Here is a 25,256-nt window from a genome sequence, read left to right as displayed (position 1 = left end):
ACACTTGAAAACATATCACTTACATGAATTGCTACATCATTGGCAAGTAGGACTTGGCCCCCTGGGGACTCTGTATCCCAGAGAAGGTGTCTTCCTGAAAAAGCCACTGGGGAAACATGGTTTTTCACACACCTTCTTGCAAGTTGAGACAATGACATCACATTTCTTTTGGAAACTTAACATGCTTACAACAGTTAAAATGCTGTAACTGCATATATAACTGTAAAGGCCTGTAGATGATCCTGACAAAGTGTTGGGACGATTGGCCCAATGGTTTCTGACGAGATCTCAACAATAGGGTTTTGAGAAAGAGTCACAAAACTTCCATTGCAGCAATTTTGACTTTAGGCCAAGCAGTTTGAGATAATGACAGAAACATGGACTTGATTGTTAGAGTGCCACCTTGAGGTCAATGAGTGCCATTTCATGTCCCTGAGTAGGGGGTGGAATTTGCAGCCCACCTGCCAATTTTGGTCACTTTCGGTCTTGAGGTTTTTCCTGCACGAACACTTTTAGCTGACGAAAAAAAGATGAAGAAGAGGTAACAATGGCAGCAAAAACAACGGGGCTCCAGCAGGAAGTATTGCTGCTTGGACTTCTAATTAAACACTGCCTTAAAAGCTCAGTAACCATGTGAAATTGCATCTTCTTTTCAGGACCGAATACAGCTGTGATCACTTAAAGCCTCTAGAGTATAGTTGCAGTTTGACTGCACTCATTAGACTGAATCACAGTCATTACAATGAGAGGAACTTGAATGTGAGAAACCACATCATACAGTAACTGTCAGGAGCGTTACTTGGAGCTGTTTTGAAGTTATTGAAATACTGGAGACCTAAAGACCTTGTGATGTAAGAGGGGACAGTAAGAAACAGCTTAACAGGGATTTTAGATTTATTGTGAATATATGAAAAATGCATTTTTCTTTGTATTAACACTAGTGACTTTGGCAAAGCATTAAGAATAGCTGATTGTATTTTGCTTTTACATTAGTCTTTAATTCCCAAACCTCTCCTGGAGTACCTCTTGTCCTGCATGTTTCTTTCCCTGCTCCAACACAGCTTATTTAAAGGATCATTTCATTGTCAAGTCCTGAAATTGCTTAATAACAAGCTGACCATTGGGTGTGAATGCTGGAAGTATTCACACCTATCACACATTATTGGTCTTATTCAACTTTTCAGTGACATTTATACTGACTGTCATCTATTCCTTTGACTTTACTTTCTGATACATTTAACCCAGCAGTCCAGTGTAGCATCAGCTTTTCAGCAATCCTTAAAATATTCCACATATTTTATACATTATTGATATTATTTAACTTTTAAAACCAGCAATTAAGTTTAGCATCAGCTTAAAACGTACAACATTGCACATCTTTCTTACATTATTAAAACAATTTAACTTTGTAGTGACATTTGGCTATACTATTTAAACACATTACACTTGTCACCTATTCCTTAAACTTTACTTTCTTACACATCTAAGCCAGCAGTTCAGTGTAGCATCAGCTTTTCAGCAAACCTTAAATTATTCCACTTCTTTCAACTTTTAAAGCCAGCAATTAAATTTTGCATCAGCTTAAAGAAAACTTACAATATTGCACATCTTTCATACATTAGTACTGTTTAAATTTTCAGTGACATTTAGGCTATACTATTTAAACACATTTCACTTTTTCAACTAGCATCCACACAACATTTCTTCAGAAACTGCCTCTGACTCTGGTTTAAATCAGCTTTGTTGGAGCAGGGAGTGATCTCAAACGTCCAGGACACTGCTTTACAGGAATACAGAAGTCAACTCGAGCACGGTCAGTTCTCAGATTATCCACTGGAGGTCTCTCTAAGCTTGTCCCTGAATTCACATTTATTGTCTTGTTAAAAGGCCTCTGAGTGAGATGTTTCGTGTGGTTTGTATATTGGAGGAAAATTGTGATGTTACGTAACAGTTGCTGTGGATTACATCAGATGCCTCGTCTTTAATACTTCATGCATTCTCAAACATGCAACAAAAGCTGATTAAGCATATTCTTAAATTGAACCATTGCATCTTGTTTTATGTTTATGCATTAATAATATTTTGGCCTGTTGTTGTAGGCTTGTATACAGTGCTGCCTCATACTGCCACAGTCAGGACGTTCACTTCCAAGGAAAGAGAATAGGGTGAGAATATCAGGAAGGAAACCACGGCGAGAGGGGAAAGACCCCCCTCGTTTTGTTCATTCAACTACTTCCTTTTATCGTGTGAATTGTGACACATTGTGCAACAGTAATTTAAGCTGAGATTTTATTTTAAAAATCTAAAGAAATATATTTTAATTAGTTAAATAGCAAAGGGCAAAACAGTATCTACAAAGTGTTCCTCTGTGTGTGGTAGCACTGCATTCTGATGGCTCAGAAATAACTTGAATCAATTTTATTTATATAGCCTAAAAATCACAAAATCACAAATTGCCCTGAATGGGGATTTACAATCAGTACAGCATAGGACACCCTCTATCCTTAGACTCTCAATCTGGATAAGAAAAACTCCCCCAGTGACAAGTTCAACTTCTAATGAGCTTTTTAAGAAAATAATTTAATTATATGCACTCTACTTCTTATAAGGACACACATTTGATTTATTACAAGCTAACATATCACCCACCCATAAAGATAATGATGGCTTTGGTGATTGTCTTGGACAGTTTACTACTATGAGGGTAATTCTTTATTCATGAAGCCAATTTACAAAATAATTTTCTTTTTTTCACAGTCTCAGAAATTGACTTTTATGTGATTTAACTTCACTAAAATGTCCTATGAAAGGGGATTCTGCTAGACAGCTATACATTTGATTAACGGAATTGGTTATTTTGGTATAAACATTAATGTACTTTTTTACTTTTTATGTTAAGTATTGATTACATTGATGTTTGTTAATGTGTGTGTGTGTGTGTGTTAATGTTTTTGCATTTCCTTCATGTTGTAGACTATACAATGGTTAAATAGTAGTAGCCTTATAGATATTTAATGTGAGAACTGTTCTTCCAGTTCACTACAAGGGAGCTGGGGAGACTGGGGACGGTTGCAGTGCGGGACAGTTGCAACAGCTCTTACAGCTCTTATTCCTCCAATTAGAAACATGCTAGACATTTTGGAGGTATATAGGTATTTTTTTTTTACTACTACTACTTGTGACATCGTTACCATGTGTCCAATAAATAATAAATAATAATAAGTAGAAATTTTATCCTGTTTGTTTTCAGTATGCCAAGTGATGAAAAGGTTACTAACAGAGGAGTCCCCACAAACAAAACCCAATAACTGTAATTTGATAAAGAAAATTACTAAATAAATCAATAATGCTATTATATCATTGTACACCAATGCATACTTTCAGCCATCTATGCTTATTAAGACAAAAAGCAAAAGTTAATTTGTGAAATTCAATGTATTTTTAACATGTTGCAACTGTCCCCAGGGTTGGGGTCAGTGGCAAAGTCTCACTTCTTCCATTCAAACAAATATTGTGCGTGATATGTCATATGTAAACACGTAGTATGGGTAATTAGCAGACAGATCTAAGTTTAATATATAAAAGTTTGTTGGTGCAGTCCAAGTAGTCTCAGAGTAACTGAGAGAAATGCAAAAAGTGTTGCAACTGTCCTCCAGTCAACATTTGTATGTAGGTTTGTATGAATCGTTAACAGGACGAAATTTTTTGGGCTCATACCCACTTAGTACCCAGTGGCCCTAACATAACCATGTGGGGTCCACTTGGGTAAAGCCATCCGTGTGGGCAAATGGCATGGGGCCAATATGGAACCCATGGAAAATCTCAGTCTCCCGTACTTTGTAGATTAGAAGATGAAATCCTTATTGTTATGAATATTTAAAACACACAAACATGAAACAAACAAAAAGATTTCGTTCAGAGTGGCAGAACTGGCTGCTATAATCTGATTTTACATACTTTTTAACGTGTTGAATTCCGTGACCGGACTGAGCTAAACGTCTTCATCATTCAGTATCACAAACTTCATTTTGATGGCTGCCACTTAACACGTGCCTGTCTAGTGTTTATACAGTTAGAATTTTTTATAGTGAAAGCGCAGGGGTACCCCCTAAACAGCTCTAAACTACCACGTGTTGGGGACACCGCTGTTGCATCTTTCTCCGGTATCTACACTGGCCTAGGTAATATTTTCCAGTGTATACACTGAGGTCAAATCTCCTCGGTATTTAAATATTAAAGGACAAACGAAAGAACTGTCGAAACACAGTAGAGAAATCGACGTCTCGACCATGTTCTGTGTTAACGGCTGGGCACGAGAACTGAGCTGAATTCTCGCGATGACTTGACGTCGAGGGGAGTGTCAAATTCCAAGAGAGAGGAGAGGAGAGGGGAGCCAGAGAGAGGGGCGCAAGGGTGAGTTTGTAAACACTTTATTAGCCTTTAAATTCCCTATAGATATGTCGACTACACCAAACTATGGCAAAGTAGCGATTGGCGCGGCAGTTTTAAGTGTTTGTAAATGTTAAAACAATACGTCTGTTTAATTGTCAAAACTGTTGTGGCAGCTACAACGTTTCATTCGGACCCACTGTCTCGCTTTGCACTCAAGTGTCAGCCCGCTAACCAACTAACTGCTAGCTTTTTTTCTGCTTTTGTGAATTTGACTGCCCGTAACGCCTGTAAAATACATCAGTTCACTTCGAATGTAATTAAATTAGTGTTGATGTGTGTTTGTCGTCACCGTTGAAACTGGTAGTAGCGCTGTTATTACACATTTTGAATGTGCGTTCGGCCTGTTGTTAACGCTAGCCACACCAGCTAGCCATTAGTTTTTCGTGGATACAAAAAGTTGATTTCGGGTTTCTAACCAATAAGATTCAGCTAGCCCATGTTATTGACAGGGTCCAAAGCCTTGCATGCGTTAGATACCGTTGACTGACGTGCATAGAACCAATTGCTGAGAAGAAAAGGCGGTCTTGTTACGGGAAAAGGCAGGGCTAAGTGTGCTCGTACGTCGCCAGACAGTAATGAAGGCTAAAATAGACAAACTTTTTCAAGGCAGTCGGCGTTGTCTGGAAGAAGGAACTAAAGTTTGCAGGACTTTGGGATTTTAAGTTTGACACTGACATCTTTTACATGCCCGAAACCCCACGAAAAATATTTGCCTGCCTGTTTTTTTGGCGGTAGACTATGCTGTGATGATAATCTGGGTCTGGGTAAGAAGAGCCTCTAAAGAAGTTTTAGTCTCAAGTAATAATGATATCCATAGTATTGCAATTTGAGCTGTTGAACGCCCCAGGATCCACATCCCCATGCATGTCAACACCTTCATTAGGAATGTAGGTCATGTTTTTGGCAGAGTTGTACCTCATTCCATCACATAGAGTTACACCAGAGAAAAGTGCAGCCTGTTTTGTCCGGCCAAACATCTTGACCCTTTCTGAGTGATGATATAAATTTGAAATTTTATGCAACATAAATATTCTTTGCTGCAACTGAAACATAATCATATTGCACAACGGTGAATAAATGTAATGTTTAAAAGAAAAAATGTGCAGCATGTATGATTTTAAATACGATTTTTTGCCTTTGGCTGAGATGTCAGTGATTACTAGAAATCAATTATTCATCCAAATCCGTCCATTTTATAATTGGTTTGTTAATTCAGTATTTACTGACAGTTACTGATTTAGCAAAATTATAGTCAGCACCAGAGGCTGTGCAGGCTCTACTTGAGACAGAAAACATCAAGTGATATAGTCTTTTTTCCTTTCAATTTGTTGTGTAAGAGCCAAAAACCTCACGGCAAGTGCTTATAAAAGTTGCCGACCACAAATAACCTCGGCACAGTTTTTCTGATTTAATTTTAGAAAGCTGCCCTGGGTCCATCCTGTATTGTCCTGCATTGTCTGCTAGCTCTGCATGGATTCAGCTTTTAGACCTTGTTTGCTATGCAGACATGGATATAGGATTTCATTTGTTCCATTTACCAAATCTCGGGTTCACTTTACTTACGTAAATACATATTGGCTGCTGCACACACCCAACCACAGCCCAGATCTCCAGTCTCTAAAGCTCATAGCCCACATTTTCAGGACCTCACCTGTGGTCCAGCAAATATCCGTAATCCTTCGATTGATCAATCGCTGATCGTCTTTTTATATTTCACAATTTCGTTCTCTCCCTCCTCCTCTTGTACTCTTTTTTTCTTTCTTTTTGAGGGGTCTCCCCTACCCTCTGGCAATTCAAGCCTCAGATTCCAGAGTCATGGCTGCGGTGCAAGCTATTAATACAGTTTGTTTAGTCAGTTTCCTAGCAGGCTGCATCAAACACTGGATGGCTGTGGCTGATTATAGCTGGGACTCGTTCCCCTACACCTGCTGAGTCGGAGAAATCCAAGTTAACGGTGGGACTTTGGCAGCAGCTCAATGAGAGGGACAGGAATTAGGGCACTTTGACTGCTTCCATGTCACCTTGGATGAAAGGAGGTGAAAATAGTTGGACTTGATATCCATGCCTGTAATGAATATTAGTGATGTGCATCAGGACTAATGTGACTAGCAGACTGATTTATTGTCTCCCACAGAGTTGAGGTCTGCATGAAGCTGAGCATGTTACTGTATGCAGTAAAACTTTACACTGTCAACTCATTAATTACCCTCAAAGTTTATTCTCAATGAGAAGCATCTGACAGTCATAGTAAATTTACAGCTTGATTTCTTTCGGTGTTCATGTGAATCTCGCAGAGGATTACAGATAGTGCTGCAGTTTTTGAAGAGCCAAGCAATAAATGTTGAAGAAAAAACCTTAACACATCTGTTTTAATCACGTTAAGATATTGGTTGGGGCAGCTATGAAAACAAACTGTATTTTCCACCCCTGTCATCTGAAATTTATGGTGGACTTCCCACAAAATCAAATCCCACTCTTCATGTTGGTGCCTGCCAGCCAAGTTAATGTCTAGCACGTCTTTAGTAAGATGTAAACTCTGAAATCTGTTCCCACTCCTCACGCCAGATGTGTCCATTTCCCCACACAGTCCACACCCTCGGTATAACGAGCTAGACTGAGTATCTCGTTTGCAGACACATCTCTGCCCAAATAGACTCTGGGAATTGGGAGTGCTTTGTGAGGGCCCTGGCACCAACCTGTTGCCTTTCTCCAGAGCATGGGAGGTCTGCAAGAAATCAGACTGCTCCGCTTTATCGGCCCTTTGATCTGCACAGAGAGGGACAGGGCTTTTGCTTGCAAACGCGATGCAGACCCCTTTCCTCCATAAAGACATGGAGCTGAGAGACACAACGGTTAGGCCTGTTACAGGCCCGGCGTCATGGTATTCCAGCGCAAGGCTTCAGTAATCATGTGTTGGCTCAGGGGCAGCTGTCCTCAGCAGAGGGAGAAATGGAGGGAGGAAGGAGGAAAATATACTGACTTCAACTTTGGGAAAACTTTCAGACATTTATGCCTCGCCAACATAATGAATAATCTGTCCCACTCAATAATGTTAGGCTACATGCTCCATCCATGTAGTAGGTACAACAGAGGTTAATGTGGCCAGAGACTCAGAAATATAACAATCCTAAACATGCTGAACCAGTGTTGCCTTTCGGTTTGTAGAAGAGCTGTACATATTAAGTTGGATTATGCATGAGCAGATTTTTTTTAAATAAACATGATTAAACAAGCTTTACAAACAAGTTGATACAACACAGAAGTTCAGAGGTTTTCATGCCATCATCATCATAATTAAACACAAGTTTAAAAGATGGATTTCAAAAGACATCTAAGACGTATATTTTGAAGGGATATTATTATAAAATCGGACACCACCCCTGTTTGTGACGACTTTCTTTTACCGAAACCTTACTGAGTATTGCGGTAGTCTGTGGCTTTTGTTTATTGAAATCTTTTTACGTGTATACATAGCAAGGTCCTTGATGCATGTTCGAAGTTGCTGCGCTGTCAGTGTTGTGTAATAGCTGCTGTCACTCTGGGACAGTCGAGAATGCTAAAACATGAATGCACAAACAAAACATTAATGTCTTTCGTCCATCGACATCAGCAACCCTCCAAATGTCTGATTTAAATTCAATCACCAAACTATTATTCTAAACTTCACAGTTTGTCTTCACATGGAGTGTTGTTCAGCTGTGCAGAGCAGCAAAGGGTGGGGTGGTTTGGTGGAGTTGGGGATGGGGAATGGTGGGGGGAGGCGTTGTGAGGAGTTATTATCCTCTGTGGAGACAGCTGATAGAAGCAGTGAGCCTCCCACAGATTTAGTTTATGTTACTACAGCTTCAGGCACAACAGGAGGAGAAACCAAACATAAGCATGTGCATATTTAACTCTTGACAATAGCGTTACTCAGGAAGAGAGGGATGTAGTATTTAGTTTGTAGTCTAGGTAGTGTAGGAAAGCTTTGGAAGTGTTTCCAGTACATTCACATGTCTAACAATGCTATCCTTATGTGCCTCTGTTTTTGCAGCGTTATGATACTTATGCTGTGTTAATAGCACCCCAATAAAATCCTTTTATATTATGTTATTACAGCGTAGGCCTGGAAAATCAAGGTAATTCATTGAATAACGGCATTGTAAATACCTTATTTACCTAAATTTACTCCCTCTGCAGTTTCATTGTGTGAATTCTATATACTTAAAATGGGAATAGCTTACACAACACACACCTCACCAGGACGTTAACCAACCGGATAGCCCCATATAGGTCTGAACGATATAGAGAAAATCAAATATCATTTATTTTTGACCAAATACCTCAATATTGATATTGCCACAATATTGTAGGGTTAACTATTGCTTTTACAAAATATTTACACAATATTTTTGATTATTAATCGTCAGTAACGTGGTTGTAATGAATAAGAGGGTAAATACAAATAATGAAAAAGCTGAAACAGTCTGGTAAGTTTAGAAGACGACAAAAGACAACACTTATGATATTACAAGACCCAAAATCTAAGACAATATCTAGTTGCATGTCACAATGTTGATATAATATTGATGCCCAGCCTGAGCCCCAAGTCCAAAGTCCAAACTGAAACTGGTCGTACTGTAATAAATCTGGACAAACATATCAGAGTTTAGCCAACATAAAAAGGGTACAATGATATACTGATATATTTGAAAAATTATTGTCATTACATGAATAATTTTAGAGTTAAATGCAGCAGTGTATTGAGGCATAGCTATTAGATCACACTGTTCAGCCCTAATATAGCAGCAGAGTGTAATTCATCTTGGCAACCAGCTAGCAAATGTAGATGTGGGAGGTACATCAATGTAATATTTATATAATGATATAACTCAGTGCACTTGAAGTGAAGATATAATCAATATAGTTCAAAGGTCGTCTTTGCCTCTGCCTATCAATTAGTTTTTCTCAGAGACTATTTCACCCACATGTGAAAGCACTAAAAGTCACATTAAAAGTATCATTACATTGTCAGTATTCATGTATTCTGTCCAAAATTAGAGTTTTGTCAGTGTATTCAGTAGTGTTTGGTGACCCTCTCCATTAGTCACTTGAAACTCAATACAGAAAAATAATATAAGTTGGATTTTAACAGGACAACAAGTAGAAGTGAGGTACGTTGTAAGGTCAGTGTTTGCCTGTCTCAAGATATCTGTGATGTGGATTTACACGAGAGTTCAGAAAGTGGACAGAGATGACCAAAACAGAGACTGTGCGAACAGAGAAACAGCTGAATTAGAGAGGGGTAGAGATCCAGTGAGGGGTACAAGAAGGTAAAAGGTTGGGAGGTGCTTGAGAGGTGAGGAGAGGGAGTGGTAATGAGAAAAGGAGGGATTTGGAAGTGAGGGAAAATGAGACAGAAGGAGAGGGAGATGTCTTTGTGTAGACGCTAGCTGTCGTTCTCTCATGTAAGCGCCACCTCATTGGCCAACCAGAAGCCCCCCTGTGTGAAGGAAGTATCACCAGGGAAACTTCGTCTCGCTGCCTCTGTGCATGTTTTCCTCTTTGCCAGGGTTATTTTTAAATAGCATTCGGCTTCCTGCTCAGACTAAAGACTACAAGCCACAGCATCCCTGTTTTGTTGTTTTCAGGATTTGCCACTTCACAAATCGCAGAAAGCGGCAGCAATGTTCTCCTCTTCTCCTCTCCCACAGTTACATTGCAAGCTCTTTGCAAAAATGGGGGACGACCGACCTTTTGTGTGCAACGCTCCTGGCTGTGGACAGGTAAGTCTTCTCCCTACTTGTCCTGGCTTTCAGGTGTGTGCATGTGTGTGGTGCCAGGTATTTCTGCCCTTCTGTAAGTACTCTCCAGCAGTTGACTGTACCTAGTTATGAGTAATTGTATTTTGCCCCAAAGAATTAACTGCAAAACAGAAAAGATATTGTACTTCAGACACTTGAATTGAGTAGAATAAACCTTCATTTATACAACGAGATAACTTGAGAACCCTGAAAAAGACTTATCACACTTTTCTCGCATTGCCAGAATGAGCCAACTGGCTGTGATTTATGCAACACTTTTAACGATCATCACACCGATAGCATTCTAGCTAGCATGCTGTCTTGTGAGACAAATGCTGTCTCCTTCAGCAATGACTCACTGGAAGCTCCAGTGAGTAATCAGAGCACAGTTATTGTTTCAACCTGTCACTGTTGACTTCTAGCGCCTGCAGACACAGGTTTGAGCCACGGCAGTGACTCAGCTGAGTGCCAATAGTGCTCTCACATGCCAGTAACGTGGTGCATTGTCGGGGCTTGGCCTGATATCACAGCAAATTAAAACTAGTGTGTTCTAGGACTCATGATTATTCAACACAGGAAACATCATGTCTGATGTTGTGCTCTATTAGCTGTCTGATCCTTTTGGGTGCGATATCCTTGGAGCTAGTGATGGATTATCTCTCCCGGGGTCTGGAGGAAGAAAGTGTTTATGTGGTTAACAAACATTTATGATTCATAAACCGTCTTCCATTCTGTGATCAGAGGCAATCTGTTGTACAGGGGATTTGTGGTTTGAACAACAGGCATGTAAAGCAGTTAAATGTGTGTGTTGGATAAATTAATGATGATTTGTTTGGTTATTTTCATCTCAGAATATTATGGACACCGAGGGGACCTTTCCCTGAACATTTTAACTTTACTTTGGCATGTTTCTGTGATGTAAATACCCTGCATATTTCATTTGAAGGTATCATTATTAATTTATTTGTCAATTAAAACAACAGAGTTACATGGAAGCTTTTCAAGGCAAAGTGACGTTAATGACAGTGCAGGTTTATGGCTGGGGCATAAATGTTATCTGTTTCCATGGAGCAATATTATCGTTAATTTGGAGTGTTTCTGTCCAGTGTGACAAATTTGAATCAAATATTCACTCTGTTTTAGCTCTGGTTTGTTCTCTGCCAACTTATGCAGGAAATGTGTGACTCTGTAGCTGCTAAATGCTCCAGTAATGAGCTAGCGTTTTTCGCTAGCTTTGTTTAGCTGCAGTTTGGTGTTAGGTAGGTCGCGCACAGTGAATTTATCAGATTGTTTGGCAAAAAAAAGCTGCCTATGATCTGTGGGATTGAACCAGCGAGTTACCCTTTTCACATGGGAGGGAAAAATTTGATTCTCAGTGGTATCGCGATTCTCTCCTGAGAGATTATGTCTCGATGCAGAAAAGGTCAATAATCTGAAAATTAAAACCCAATTGTTGACATTATGATCGCCTGAACACATTACCCAGAAACTTCACCCGTACACATGGCCCATACACATGGCCCGTAAACATCGCCCGTAAACGTGTGCATCACTGTTCCGTAAACCATGTTTACATTTTGTTACCACTATTGCATTAATAAAAGGTAATGGCTGAATAATTGTACGGAATGTAACGACTTGTCGTTATGTCAAGTAACATTCACTTCACCTATTTCTCCTGTCCTCCTGTGCCCCGCTCCGACTGTGTGTGTAGAGAAAGCAGAGCCCTAGAGAGGAGAGAAACTAGCTGTGCGACTGTAATTGCCCGTAAACCTCAGTAAAGACTCTCACACTGAGCCAAAATGAAACACATAAATTAGCAAAATAAAGCGTTTCGTTTCTTTCTTTCAGTAGCTGACAGTAGGGAAAGTACTTTCTTAAACTATGGACAGTTGAAAATATGCTATTTTAAAAGTAGCAAGTAGTAACAGTAAGAAAAACATATCGCATAGAAATAAAAAATTTTGATGCATCAAGATGTGGCGATAATTGTTAAATCATCTCTCATGTGACATTCCCACACCTATTACATGCATTCATTGAGGTCCATTGATAATGAAAAGCCCACTGAACACAGATAGCGAAACAGGGCCGCTACGAAGTCCCTTCATTACGCCGCCTTCACTTTCTGACACAGAACCAAGCAACAGCAGCACCAGTGTTTGATTTTAGATAGCTTGCTGGCATCCTGCAAGCAAAGGAGGCTTGACAGGTGTGACATTAAACACAATAGCAACAGCCTCTTGTGTGACATGTAACATGTGTTGGCAGTGCTTTCTAAACAATAACAGTGACATAACATGGCAATAACAGTCATTTACCGTCCCTGTTATGTGGTGGCTCATCTCGTCCTCTGCTCGTGAGGCTAAGAAACTCTTGGACCTCAGTGTCTCCTGCTGTTCTTCTTGTTTGAGTTATATGCTAACAGCTCTTAGCTGCTTTTTAAATCTCCCGGTGGTGGGTCACACACATAACATGTAGTTGAAATGTCACACTCATCCCGTCCTGCCAGCTGTCCCTTTTACACAGACGTCAGTTCTGCGCTGTTAGTCCCTCCACTGCAGGCTTAAAGGCGAGACAAGTCTGTCCCCCCGGTCTGCGAGTGTACTTCTTTTTTTAAGGAACGGCAAGGCGGAATAGCAGCATGACATTCCTACCTCAAACAGGCAGTGTAAAAGGGGGCTTTAAATGTTGTCAAAACACAAACAGGCAAACAAGAAAAATATTAATTAATTATTGATAATTAAAATCTAAAAATTTGCATACGTTTTAGTCTTACAGTTTATACTATCCTATGTATCACTGACAAATTGTTATGAAGCGTAGACATTTACATTTTAGGCCTTTACATTAGTCATCTTTTATATTTATTTGTGTACACACAGACACAGAACATCCTTTATGATACATACAAGCGCCTTATGACCAAATGCCGCTTTACTTCTGCTCTTTACAACCAACAGTTGTCTACCAGGAAAGTCTGAATCATGCCCATAATAGAACAAGCATGATTGACTCCTGGCTTTGCCCAGGGTTTTCCTTTTACCACGTTAACAACAACAACAAAAACAGCCCCCCATTATATGATGGCCGGCATGTCCTGTGTGGCGAGCGGTAATCCTAGCTGCCAGTATCTCATGCAGGGAGATTAGTTGGAGATAGTTTCCTCCACGAGATCCAGCCACGTTGTTCAGAGGAAAGAGACAAATGAGACATGTAGTTGTATTGGTGATGCTGCCTGATAGGGCTAAAAATAAGCCCCCTGACACTTGACTGTGTTTCCACTTCACTCTCTCACGACTGAACTCGCAACTGCAACGCGGCCCCCAAAATAGGCTGCAGCGACTGGTGAATAGGCTGGTACCAGAGCCAAGACTATTCCTCCTACGTGTGATTCACCTCACCACTTCTCCAAAGAAGAAGTGCTGTGTCTCAGACGATGGCTCTTGGTGCTGTTTCCAAAATTGATTTGCCCAAGTACCAGACCTCCTGTAGTTTCTGCTGTGGACACCTGTTAGGAAATAACAGAACATAGACTAATGTGGAGCCTTTCTGAGACACAGTTTACATCATTCACATGCTTTATACAGTGACTACTTTGACCACAGTCAGTATGTTTACATGCACAGTTTAGTCGCGCTACAGTTATAGCTTTACCAGCCCATTTAATTGCACTGCTGTCCTTCTCCCAGTATACAAGCACAGGAAGGGGAAGCGATTAATTGATCAAGGTATGTCCGACTCTGCCACGATATGTGGCAATATGCCCCCTTTCACCTTGTTAGCATTGGACCTTTTTCTGATTGACCTATTACGGCACAGACTAAATAATCAGGCATCGTCCAGCTGTTCGGCCACTTTTTATGAACAGGTTGCCATTCCGTGTTTTCCTCTCATTTATGTATTTTAAAATATTTTACTCTTTCAGCTGAAACAGCATGAACTGTGTCTCCTCGTCCGTCCAAAAACTGCTCTGTTCTAGATCTAGATTTCACCATGTTGTTACCAGCTTCTTCTTCTGTTGTGCATTTAATGCTATTTGACTTCTGGGTCAAAGCCCGGAGTGGAAACTGTGGAGCATGCGCAGAGTGCCAAATCCAGTTTTGGTCCAATTAGGTGTATATATGCAGGAGTAATTTGGCTCTCAGTCGCATTATCTAGGTGTGTTAGTCCGACTTTGAGAATTTTCAGTTGGACTAACAAGTTCACATGTAATTTAAAAGTCTGGTTTTAGTCGGACTAACACAATAAATGGATTTTTCTCGATGAAAACACCTCACACTTGCAGTATCTGTTGTGATGTATCAACTCGTTTGCTTTTGGTATTTCTCCATACCAGTCGTTTTCATACTTCTTTGATAATTTGTTGACATTTCCAACCATTACTCTATCCCTACATTTGTGTGTTGTAAAAAGTATTTCAGATGTTATCCCTATAAGCCTTTTGTCTTTTTCTAGATAACTCTAGTTTGTGTTAAGATATTTGAGCCCATGTCCTGCGGCTTTAATGGGCCCATTCAGGGCTTTATGAGGAATTGTACACCACAGATATAGTGTTCTTTATGGTTGTATAACATATGCAGTATAGGCTGCATGTGTTGTGCTACATCTCCAAGAGATTATCTGTCTGTAATTATTGCAATATGATATCTGGGCTAAGGTACTGCAGGCTATTTCCTAAAGTCACTAGGACAAGTTGACAATTATCCATAGGCTGCTTCATATGATGTACTTATCTCTCCTCTTGTCTTTCTGTTTGCCTGTTCCAGAGGTTTACCAATGAGGACCACTTGGCTGTACACAAACACAAGCATGAGATGACACTGAAATTTGGTCCAGCCAGGACCGACTCTGTCATTATTGCAGGTACCGTTGGTCTATGAGAACAAGACACAGCTCTGTTCTTCCTCTTTGTTAAATAATATCTCACAGTATTCAGATGAAGACTGATTGCATCACTGTGTTCCAACACTTTAATTGCGGTCTCAAGGAAAAAAGCAGCTCCAAAGACACATTTATTTCATGGATTTCTATATTAAATGCTGGGTGAGAACTAAGTGTGAAAGCGTTTCTTTGAATAGTTATCTGTGTTTATTCCCTTTTATCAGACCAGACACCTACTCCCACCCGCTTCCTAAAGAACTGCGAGGAGGTTGGTTTGTTCAACGAGCTGGCCAGCTCCTTCGAACAAGACGATGATGACAAGAGAGCAAAGAACTCTGTAAGAAAGGCTTGGTGATTTTCTGAATGTTTTCATCTGTGTGCGTAATGGATTATTATTTACAGAAACTAGTGGAAATCCCTACAAGACTCCCACATAGCGCAAAATTACTTTTTACTTCCTTCTTTCTTACCTCAAGTGTTGATGTAGTCAAAATGTATTGCTTGCAGAAATTCCTGCCTTGTGCACTTTGCTTGTGTATTCTCATAATTTAGATTTATTGCAGCAGCTTGTTATGATGACTTTATTTAAGTAGGTCAGTGTGTTTTATTGCACTTACAATAGTGTTTCATGAAGTGGTGCTGTGGTTGTTTGGTTTGTGTGATAAAAACAAACTTGCTTCCTTTTTACTAATGTACCGTAGTCTGGGAGTATCGTCGAGTGAACTAACACTCTTTACCTCCCTCTCACCGTCTCTGTCCTGCTCAGCTCCCTGCTCCCAACTCTGTGGCTGTGGACATGAGTATGCAGTCACAATCAGACGTGAAGGTGAAAGAGGAGGAACCTGTAGACGGTGACTCCTTGCCGCCAAGCAGTCCTGAATCTATCTCTGAAGAGTCAGACATAGAGCCCCTGGTTAAAGCAAAGGTAGGACAGAATGGGACAGCACGAGTGTATAGAGAGGAGGGTGGATCCTTGAGTGATGTTCTTACTTCACCGCTATTCTCCCAGGACACACCACCCAGGAGTTCAGCCCCCACCCCGACTATTGTGCGTCCAGGTTCCCTCCCACTACACTTGGGCTTTGATTCCCTTCAGCCCACCATGCCATCACCCACATCTGTCATCACACAGGCACCACCTTCCAATCGGACTCTGGGGTGAGTCAAACTCAGCATCCCTCTACTGACCTCTGATGACTGCCTTGAGTAGGGGACCTATTATGCTCATTTTCAGGTTTATACTTGAAATGTTTACATGCTTTAATGTTAAAAAAAACTTAATTTCCTCATACTGTCTGTGCTGGAACACCTGTAGTCACCCTCTGTCTGAGAGCGCTCTGTTTCAGCGCCTAGCTTCTAAACATAACCAGACATGTTCCAGCAGGAATCTGATCTAAAATCAGGGAGACATTTACAACATCAACAATCAAGATTACGTTATTCCCTGTTAGCATGTAGCTTTGTGTAGCAGTGTAGGCTACGTAATGTAAATACTAATCACAGTAGCATGAAAACACGCAGTGGTATGCTTGGAGCAGATGACTGCGTAAAGAAATACACCACAGGCTGATGTCAGCTTGTAGCCAAAGTAGAAAAAACATTGGAGCAGATTTTTCAGAGTGATCTGAAGCCTCAGGTTTTGGCTCACAGGGATTACCTTTACATATGTTTACTTCATTATTTTAAAACTTTGGCCATGTTTTACATGAACATCCGACATTTTAATTTTATATATATGTTAGAAAATAAGGAAAAGCATATGGTCTCATTTAAAAGACACATTTTCCACACACACTCCACATTCCCATATTCTCTATCTGCTGTTCCAACCCTGTGTTGAACATATGATGCTTATAAGGGAACCTTTAAAACCTATGCTATCATGCTTTTTGTGGCTGCTCACGTTTTAATATGTTCGTTTGGTGCAACTATACATTTCCGAATCATTAATCGGATATACAGTCTGCTGTATCTTGTGGTTTTGAGTGAAATTTGACTTACATTGCTTTGAGTTTAGATGGTTGTTGTATGCACAGCTTGGATGACTAATGATGGATGTAACTGGATTTTGTGGGGTTTAAGTAGATATTTTTTCATAAATGGTGCTAGTTGCTATGTAACAGAAACATTTTAGTATAAAAATTGTAATTTATATAAACACGACTGAACTTCCTGTTCCCGTCTGCCTGTAGTTCACCAACCAGCCACTACCCTATGATGATGCTTCCCTCTGGTCAGGCAGTGCCTGTGCTCCCTGGTCCGGTACAGATGCAGTCTGTCATCAATGTAAGGCAGAGCAACAGTCTAAATATGCTGTATTTCAACTGTATAGCTAAGAAGTTGGTCCAAGTTGTTAATACATGTGCATTTGTGCATCTAATCTTATGTGGTCTCCAGCTGGCCCGACCCATGTGCATGGTACCCAACATTCCTGGGATCCCCGGTCCTCCTCTGGGAGGCAGCAGCAGCGGCTCTAACTCCCCCTCTGGCTACAGCATCCACTCAGAGGCCAAGATGGTCAGCACTAGATTAGCTCACTATTTATATCTGCTTATCTGTTCTTTTTGTCTTCATCTTCACCCTCCAGTCTTCCTCTGCACTGGCTAAGTTTCATCATATGACTTTTTACTGCAGTTACTTCTTTATTTAACACTTACACAACAAAAAAAACAGTTTAAACTGCTTTAATGATTCTGCAATGTGCACACAGAGCTCTATTTAAGGATCACTTGTATTTCAAATGAGACTGAGTTTACAATCATTGTTTACAGTATTACAACATACGCAAACTTGGTACTTCTTTAGTCATAAGTGGAAGATCAGCTGTAAAAAATGAAGGCTAGGGGTGTTTTTGTGTGTGTGTGTGTGTGCAGAATGTTCTGTTAGCCGAGTCACAGACATGGACAGTGGTGAACAGATTACACAACTCCCTCACTTGAGTCACAGGATAGATACTCCAAGTCAAGTATTACTTCAATACAAGTGAAAGTTGTTAAATCAGATTTGTACTTGTGTGCAATTACTGGAGGACTTTTATGAGTACATTTTGTTGTTTTTTTTAATGTGAAAGCATTGCTGTATTGTTGCCACATTGCAGAACCAAATGACTCTGACACAACCTATTGAATGCACTGACTTGATTGTAGCACATGTAGAATAAAAAGCTTATAGAATATGCTAGAAAGTATATAGAAATGCCTACAGAAACGCAACTAAATCGATAAATGAACAGCTATTGTTACATTTTTTACATAACACCCCCCACTCCACTCAAACAAAACAGCATGGCGGGGTTCTGACACAACTTTTTTATAGGGATTGATGGGGTTTGTTTGTGTGTGTGTGTTAAACAGAGCAAACATATTTGAACAGTCTTAAACATGGACTCCAGATGGGCGCTCTGGTGGGTGAGGAATTGTCATTTGTATCTGCTGTAGCCACCATTACCACCACCAAGTTCAAAATGAACTTTTCAAAAAATGCAGCATGCACTTTGAACTTTACTGACAGGTGTAGGAGGAGTAGTTCACTGTGATTGTCTTTTCTCCGCTGAGGAACACAGGGTATGGCCTATTGAACAGAACAGGACAGAAAAGGACATTAATTTGCTGACCTTCATAAAAATGTATCGGTGTCAGAAGGATATATTTTTTTTTTAATTATTTTTTTTTTTTTTTTTAAATATACATAGGTACTGTACTCAAGTAAATGTACTTTGTTACTGTCCGCACCTGCACATGGCCCTGGGTTCACTGATCACTATTCCCTGTATGATAAACAGTTCTGGTGAGCTTTAAATTCAGATTTTGGACACTTACTATTCACTGACAGATGTGGAGTCACACAATGGTAATTTCTGGCACACACAAAATGAGGCACATTGCATTGTGGTATTGTTGGCAGAAAGTGTACATGGATACTAGTTTTTTATTCAGTTGTGGAATTTTTGAGGGCACTCTGTGGCGCATAGTTCCTCAAAGTGGGGCCTGCAGGCCAGTGGTGGCCCTCAGAAACATTTTGTGCAGCCCCTGAAGGTGATATCAAATGCATACATTATACTCATTGTAGTCATCCATATTTCAATACTTTGATTTTAATATCTTACATTTAATACACCATGTGGTTACTGCAGGTCAGGAATGACATCTTGTAGAAAGCTACTTGTGTCATAGCAACTAGTGGCACCTCGCGAGTGTCATGGGAATTACGTCATGTCATCAGTGATAGTGCTGTTAGCTAAAGTTAGTGATATTAGTGGACAACTTTGCAGTTTAATATGGGAGTGAGACCAAGAAGATATTTAACTCACTCAAAACCCCTGATACAATGCAGAAATTTAGACACTCTGTGTGCTGTAGACCTGTTTCATGCCTTCACAGTCACTTATTTTCTAGTCATTACTCCCAGCTGGATAAATCACCATATCACAAGGCAACATCTTCTGAAAAATTTTCCAGGAACATATAACTTCAGAAAGTACCCACCAGCTGCAAAGCCTCCAGAGCTGAAGTAAGAGCAGGATGGCACATGAATGTACTGCTGAAAACGAGCTGGAACTGTGAGACATTGTCAAGTCAGCATGGGTGCTGATCTCTGCAGAATTAGAGCACCTTTTCAGAATTCATGCCCTCCAGAATTTAGGTTTCTCCTGAAGCAAAGTGCAACAGAACCTGGAGCTTATTTGATTATGTTATGAAAACATGAGAGATCTTGGAGAAGCAGATGCATTACCACGGCACAAACATTTGTCACTAGAGATAAATCAGCTTTCATCCCTCAGTGCATCTGGTGCACAAGTGTGATCAACAACTTAATTAAGGCTGTATTGAAGATTAGTAACGGAGGTTCAGGCCAAGTTATTGTTGCTGATACTGTAAATGAGTCGATGGGTTAACATGGTTTGGGCTGTGTATTTAAATTCCTGTGCTTGTCACTGATGTTTTTGATATCATTGTTCTCCTGTAGCGTCTGAAGGCTGCACTGTCCCAGCAGAGCCCATCAGGACACAGCATGGGGGTCATGTCTATGGGTGGCAGCCCCATGGTACCTCAGAGAGCAGAGCAGAGCCAGCTGCTCGTCCAACATCCAGATGCTCCATCACCTGCACAACCTCAGGTACACTGTGCTGTCTGTAGTCACCTGCCTGTCACTGAATTTGGAAAATCTAAGACATAACCAAAAGAAATTGAGCTAAACCGTGTTTTATGTATGTCCTATCACCTGTTATAGTTCCAGAAAATTGGGCTGTACTTGTCGAGAGATGACTATAATGTGCTCTGACTAAAATAATGAAACTATGACTCAAACTTCCCTTTTCTCTCTGTCTGTCTTCCGCTCCCCTCCCTGTCTCTCTGTTTCCCTCTCACCCTTTGCCCTCTTCTCCCTCTAGGTATCTCCAGCACAGCCTACAGGTGGGCGTCGGCGGCGGACGGCAGACGATGACCCAGATGAGCGAAGGCAGCGTTTCCTCGAGAGGAATAGGGCCGCGGCATCACGCTGCAGACAGAAACGCAAACTGTGGGTCAGCTCCCTAGAGAAGAAGGCTGAGGAGCTCTGCACCCTGAACGTCTCACTGTCGGTGAGTGGGCCTGTGGAGTGGGTGGGCGGGGATGAAATGTGGCCTGTGGGAGGCCTGTGTTAGTGTCTGCGTAGTCACACTCGCTGTGCAGAGTCGACAGGCTTTCAACTTGTGGAAGTTTGCAAGGTGTTTTCCATCAGTTTCAGGCAGTGTAAGGTAATTTTACAAGTGGTTGAGGATACAGGACTTGAAACTGTTGGATTCACTAAAACTTGTTTCACATCTTTATTGTGTTATTTGGTGGTTTTAAGGTTATTTTTACACTTCATGACCGTTTCTCCACCGCCGGCTGGACTGTAGTGGAAACCAGACTGTTTACCTCTGTAGAGCTTTTCTTGTCTGAAAACATAAAAACTTCACAAAAGAAAAAAAACTGTTTTCAATAATATAACCCAGAGTAAGTGATGATTTTTCTTTTGGTTAAACTGTATATCTAAATATGATAAGAATTCTGCATTAAAAAGCTTTGAAATAGAGCTTGTTCATCAAAATAAGAAAAAAAAATGCTGTGGCAGGATCCCCTGGACCCCTCGACAGGTCTGGGCTAGTTAGTGACCTGCCACCCATGCCCCCACCGTGGATGCAAAGAGCATAGACACGGATCAATCGTGAGAGTTTGTGAACAGGAAGCTGGTGCAATACTGTTTCCTGCATGGTGAAAACGAGTCAGCAAAAACCTGAGATCAAACAGTAAAAACACAGATAAAATTTAAACCCAGATTCTGTTACTTAGCTGTCTGTCTCTCGCCTCAAATATTTTCATAAGCATGTTTTGGCTCATAATTGAGCTAATACAAGATTGCTTCTTGCCGGCCAGTCACCATTGTTTTTAACGAACAAATTTGCATTACGTCGCCCACCAGTGGGAGGTTTATTTTAATCTGGGGTGGCACAGGGCATTCTGGTAGTTGTAGGTTTTCTGCGTCTTTAGCAAAGCATCCTTTTTCTCTGTTTTCTCTGGTTCTGCAGCACCCATTTTAATAGTATTTGTGCCTTTCTACTGCATAGGCATCCTAGTTTCCATCTTTCTAGCAGCGAAATACTTCTTAAAATCCTAGAAATGCCCCGGTGCACACCTGACGTCTGCAGGGCTGCCATGACTGCGATTTGCCTCTTGGCATTCATTTATCTTGAAAATAAAGATTTTAAAGAAAGATCAGTTATGCGCATTTTTAATTTTTGCTTTATTATTTATTATTTCTGATGAATACTATTGTTCATTTATTAGCTGGCCTTGGGCCTGCTGCCATTTTGCAAAAGCGGCCCCTGGGCAAAGTTAGTTGAGTATCTTTGCTCTATTAATTATTGAAAAGTTTTGTATGTGCTTATTTTCTGATCCCTCAGAATGAAGTGTCTATGTTGCGAAACGAGGTGGCTCATTTGAAGCAGCTGCTACTGGCCCACAAGGACTGTCCTGTGACCACCCTACAGAAGAAGACTGCCTACTTAGGTGAACTTTTTTAAAATGATGCCATGTTACTCACCTGGTTGCTCTTTGTATTTATTTTCTCATTCAGAATTATTCAGGACAGAATTCTTAAATGCATTGGGGATACTGTTAAAAGAGCTGCTAAACAGTATTAATTTAAACTTGTGTCGTCTTTTTTTCTGTGTAGCTGCAGAGGAAAGCATGAAAGACACCTCAGAGCCTACAGGTTCCCCTGCCCCGGTGATCCAGCACAGCTCTTTGGCGCACAGCCCTTCCGCGGGGCACAACGGCCTGAGCTCAAGGGCAGCAGCTGAGGCCATGGCAATGTCTGTGCTGGCAGGAATGGGCCAGCAGCAGCGGGCTGAGAGTGGACCCTCTCACATTATCATGGCTGCACAGTCTCAATCTGCTGCCAGATGATGAGCGATGCCACCACGGCCCAGACTTGGCTCACACTCGTCAACCAGGGGTAAAAAAGAGCAGCGGACACCCCCCCTCTCCCTTCCCCACTTTCCCCAATCTAGAAGTCCAGATTTCTCATCTTCCCCTTCGCCCTTTGCTGTGCTACTCTGCTCTCTCTGACCCTCCTGCGGAGCCATCATGCTGTGGCCTGGAGCTTAGCAGCAGCCTTCTGGGAATGGACTGAGACTTTTGAGAGAGCTTCCTGTTCACTTTGCCATAGACTACAGGGGCTGGACTCCAACCTCCCATCCTCGTTTTCCCCCTTCTGTGCTTCCCCGCTCATCTCTCCTCACCCTCAGTCAAAATGACTCTTCACTGGACTGTAGGACTGCATCGCTCCAAGTGTACTGCCATAATGAACTTCCCATGTGGGCACATGTGCACAGTTTCTAACACACAGGTGTTGCATAAACATTCTCGATCAAATCAGATACCAAACAACACGCAGGGCTGTATACTGTTTTCAGCAGGGAATAGTGCCTTGTGCGCCTCGACGTTTTAGCCATGCACACACACACACCCACACATGCCATCACAGCATACGTCCCTATACATCCTCGGCTCCGGAGATGCAGTAGGTGTCTAGACGTCAGTGACTCAGATCTCAAACACTCACCCAAACCTTTTGTAAATGGTTCCACCTGATGGTGATCTCAACATGGACCCAAAAACCTTACCTCAGTTACTCCCCTTTATGATAAAATTGATAAACTGTGTGTGTGATTAGCTCTGTGCGTATATATTTATGTACATCAGAACATAGCAGTTTGCCTATTCCTAATCTGATACGTTAATAGCTGGATTGTTGGCATGTGACTTTTTCTATTAGGGTGTTATGTTCTTGATACAGCTATGTGCAGCTATATTCTTTTAATTAATCCTCCCAGATTAGTCCTCAGAACCAAAATATGTTGCATTGACAGTGTATTTACCTTAAAATTAGTTTGTTTGAGCAATTTCTTTTTTTACCTGAAGGGAATTCAACCTCTCCTCCTCATTTTCCTCTGAAACAGGCAGGTTTTTGCTGTTTATCGGTATGTAAGTGGACGCCTTTTCCATTTTATATGAAAGTATTCTGGTGTTTCTCTGTGTGGGCCCTGGACTTACTGTAACTGTTATTTTCACACTTCTCAGGATGGTTGCACATCCTTGCTGCTCGTTGGAAGTGCGATGAACCCCTTAGTCTCTCTGCTCTTTACCAAACCTAAACTAAGCCATAATGACCACAAATCAGATTATCTGAATCTCCAAAGACCACCGCGTGTCGTTACGGTGGCAGGAAGTAAAACGCCTGACTGCTATTTTGTGATTCAGAGGTCACAGTGACACAATCTCCAGTATATCACTGCTTGTCAACTTGCACTTACACTCACACACAATGTCTGATGATTTTTGCCTTAAGATCACATTGGTGCCTCCGATATCCCCAAAAAAGATTTGCTCATGTGAGAAACAAAGGAGCCTTAGGAAATATATGTCTTAATTTGTTAATTTCATCAAATGATAAACAAAATATTCACTCGTTGAAGATTCCTCGAAGCCTTTAAAATTAATGGTTATTTTAGCCATTAGTCTCTTTTCAGGGACGTGAAATGATCCAATACTTGTCTGTCATCTGGTGGAGAGACACAGCAAACACATCTTCGCTGGTAAAGGAGTGAGGGGAAAAGATCAGATCCTGTTCTTTAGAAACCCCACCCAGATGTTTTACCAAGATATCAGTATATTTTTTACAGAAAAACCTAAATAAGCAGTTTGCTTTTCTTGTTCCTTGTTCCTGTACACGTTTCTCCCTTGGTTGGTGTAACACGATCATATATTTGCAAGATGTGATATTTCAAAAAACAAGATATCTGTCCATTAACATAAGGGCATGTCTTTATGCACTAAAATAATACAAGTTTATTGTTGCTTTGTATTTCTGTTCTTTTGGTTTTTGCAGTTCTCGCAGTCTTTTTCAGAGATATCAGATCCTTTTTTAAGAAAATCTATTTTCTCCTATCTGTACTGTATATGTTAATGGGAGTTTGCTCAGCAACTTTAAAACCTTTCCACCTTTTGACTGAACCTCTCGTCCTACAGTCCCAATGGCGACCCCCGGCATTTTGTTGTATTTCGGAGCTGGCGCTATATTTGGCTGGCAGTCCCTTATAGACGATTGTTCATATGAAATGAAAAGTCAAACTATATTTAGCTTTCATGTTTTCATGTAATTCATGTCATTGGCACCTTTTCTGTCGTTGTATTCTTCTGTCCCGTGCTATTTTCAGCACTATACACCTTTGTCATAATGCTTCTGATTGTACTGATGAATATAGAAACTAATTTCTTTAACACAGATTTCTCTTTTGTTTGGTTGGTTTCTCTACAGAAAAAATGTCTTTTTCAAAAAGTGATTTTACCCCCCGTTGTTTAACTCTAAAGATGAATTTGGTTGTCTTTTGACTGTCCTAACTTATTTTTGTAATTGGTCAACTAACAATCGTCATCACAGTCTTTGGCATATTGATGTTACCTAGAAATGTTGTGAAAAGAGCAATTTAATGAAAAATGCAACCATGTGAAAGTTGCATATAGTGTATTAATGGTTTTTCACACTCCCATTGTTGGACTGATGATTTCAAAAATTGTCCTTGTACTGTACATATCTGTACTATATGAATATATT

The 25,256-nt window shown here is 40.7% G+C and overlaps 1 protein-coding gene across 2 annotated transcripts; it reads left to right on the top strand.

Annotated features, from left to right (window-relative positions):
• The first annotated feature begins 4,386 nt into the window (after nucleotides 1-4,386).
• atf7a (activating transcription factor 7a) lies at nucleotides 4,387-23,576 on the top strand. 2 transcript variants are annotated; one of them, XM_033629583.2, is made up of 12 exons: nucleotides 4,387-4,413; nucleotides 10,146-10,217; nucleotides 15,005-15,101; nucleotides 15,344-15,456; nucleotides 15,886-16,044; nucleotides 16,129-16,277; nucleotides 17,312-17,405; nucleotides 17,517-17,636; nucleotides 20,085-20,234; nucleotides 20,509-20,697; nucleotides 22,042-22,147; nucleotides 22,314-23,576. In XM_033629583.2, exons 2-12 carry the CDS (start codon nucleotides 10,170-10,172, stop codon nucleotides 22,544-22,546), a joined length of 1,458 nt encoding a protein of 485 aa, XP_033485474.1. In that variant the 5' UTR covers nucleotides 4,387-4,413; nucleotides 10,146-10,169; the 3' UTR covers nucleotides 22,547-23,576. The 2 variants fall into 2 exon arrangements, with proteins under 2 accessions (XP_033485474.1, XP_033485473.1); XM_033629582.2 differs by lacking the exon at nucleotides 4,387-4,413 and having other exon boundaries at nucleotides 10,104-10,217.
• Nucleotides 23,577-25,256: the final 1,680 nt, after the last annotated feature.

The sequence above is a fragment of the Epinephelus lanceolatus genome, chromosome 8 (genome assembly GCF_041903045.1).
Source record: "Epinephelus lanceolatus isolate andai-2023 chromosome 8, ASM4190304v1, whole genome shotgun sequence".
Classification (NCBI taxonomy): domain Eukaryota; kingdom Metazoa; phylum Chordata; class Actinopteri; order Perciformes; family Serranidae; genus Epinephelus; species Epinephelus lanceolatus.
The sequence above is the reverse complement of the archived record's forward strand: the minus strand, read 5'-3'. Positions and strand labels throughout refer to the sequence as shown.

Excerpts from the sequence above, each read along its gene's own strand:
- atf7a (XM_033629582.2), top strand. The coding sequence starts at position 10,119 with ATGTTCTCCTCTTCTCCTCTCCCACAGTTACATTGCAAGCTCTTTGCA. Across the intron at positions 15,457-15,885 it reads ACAAGAGAGCAAAGAACTCT|CTCCCTGCTCCCAACTCTGT; the intron begins GTAAGAAAGGCT and ends TGTCCTGCTCAG. Across the intron at positions 20,698-22,041 it reads CCCTGAACGTCTCACTGTCG|AATGAAGTGTCTATGTTGCG; the intron begins GTGAGTGGGCCT and ends CTGATCCCTCAG.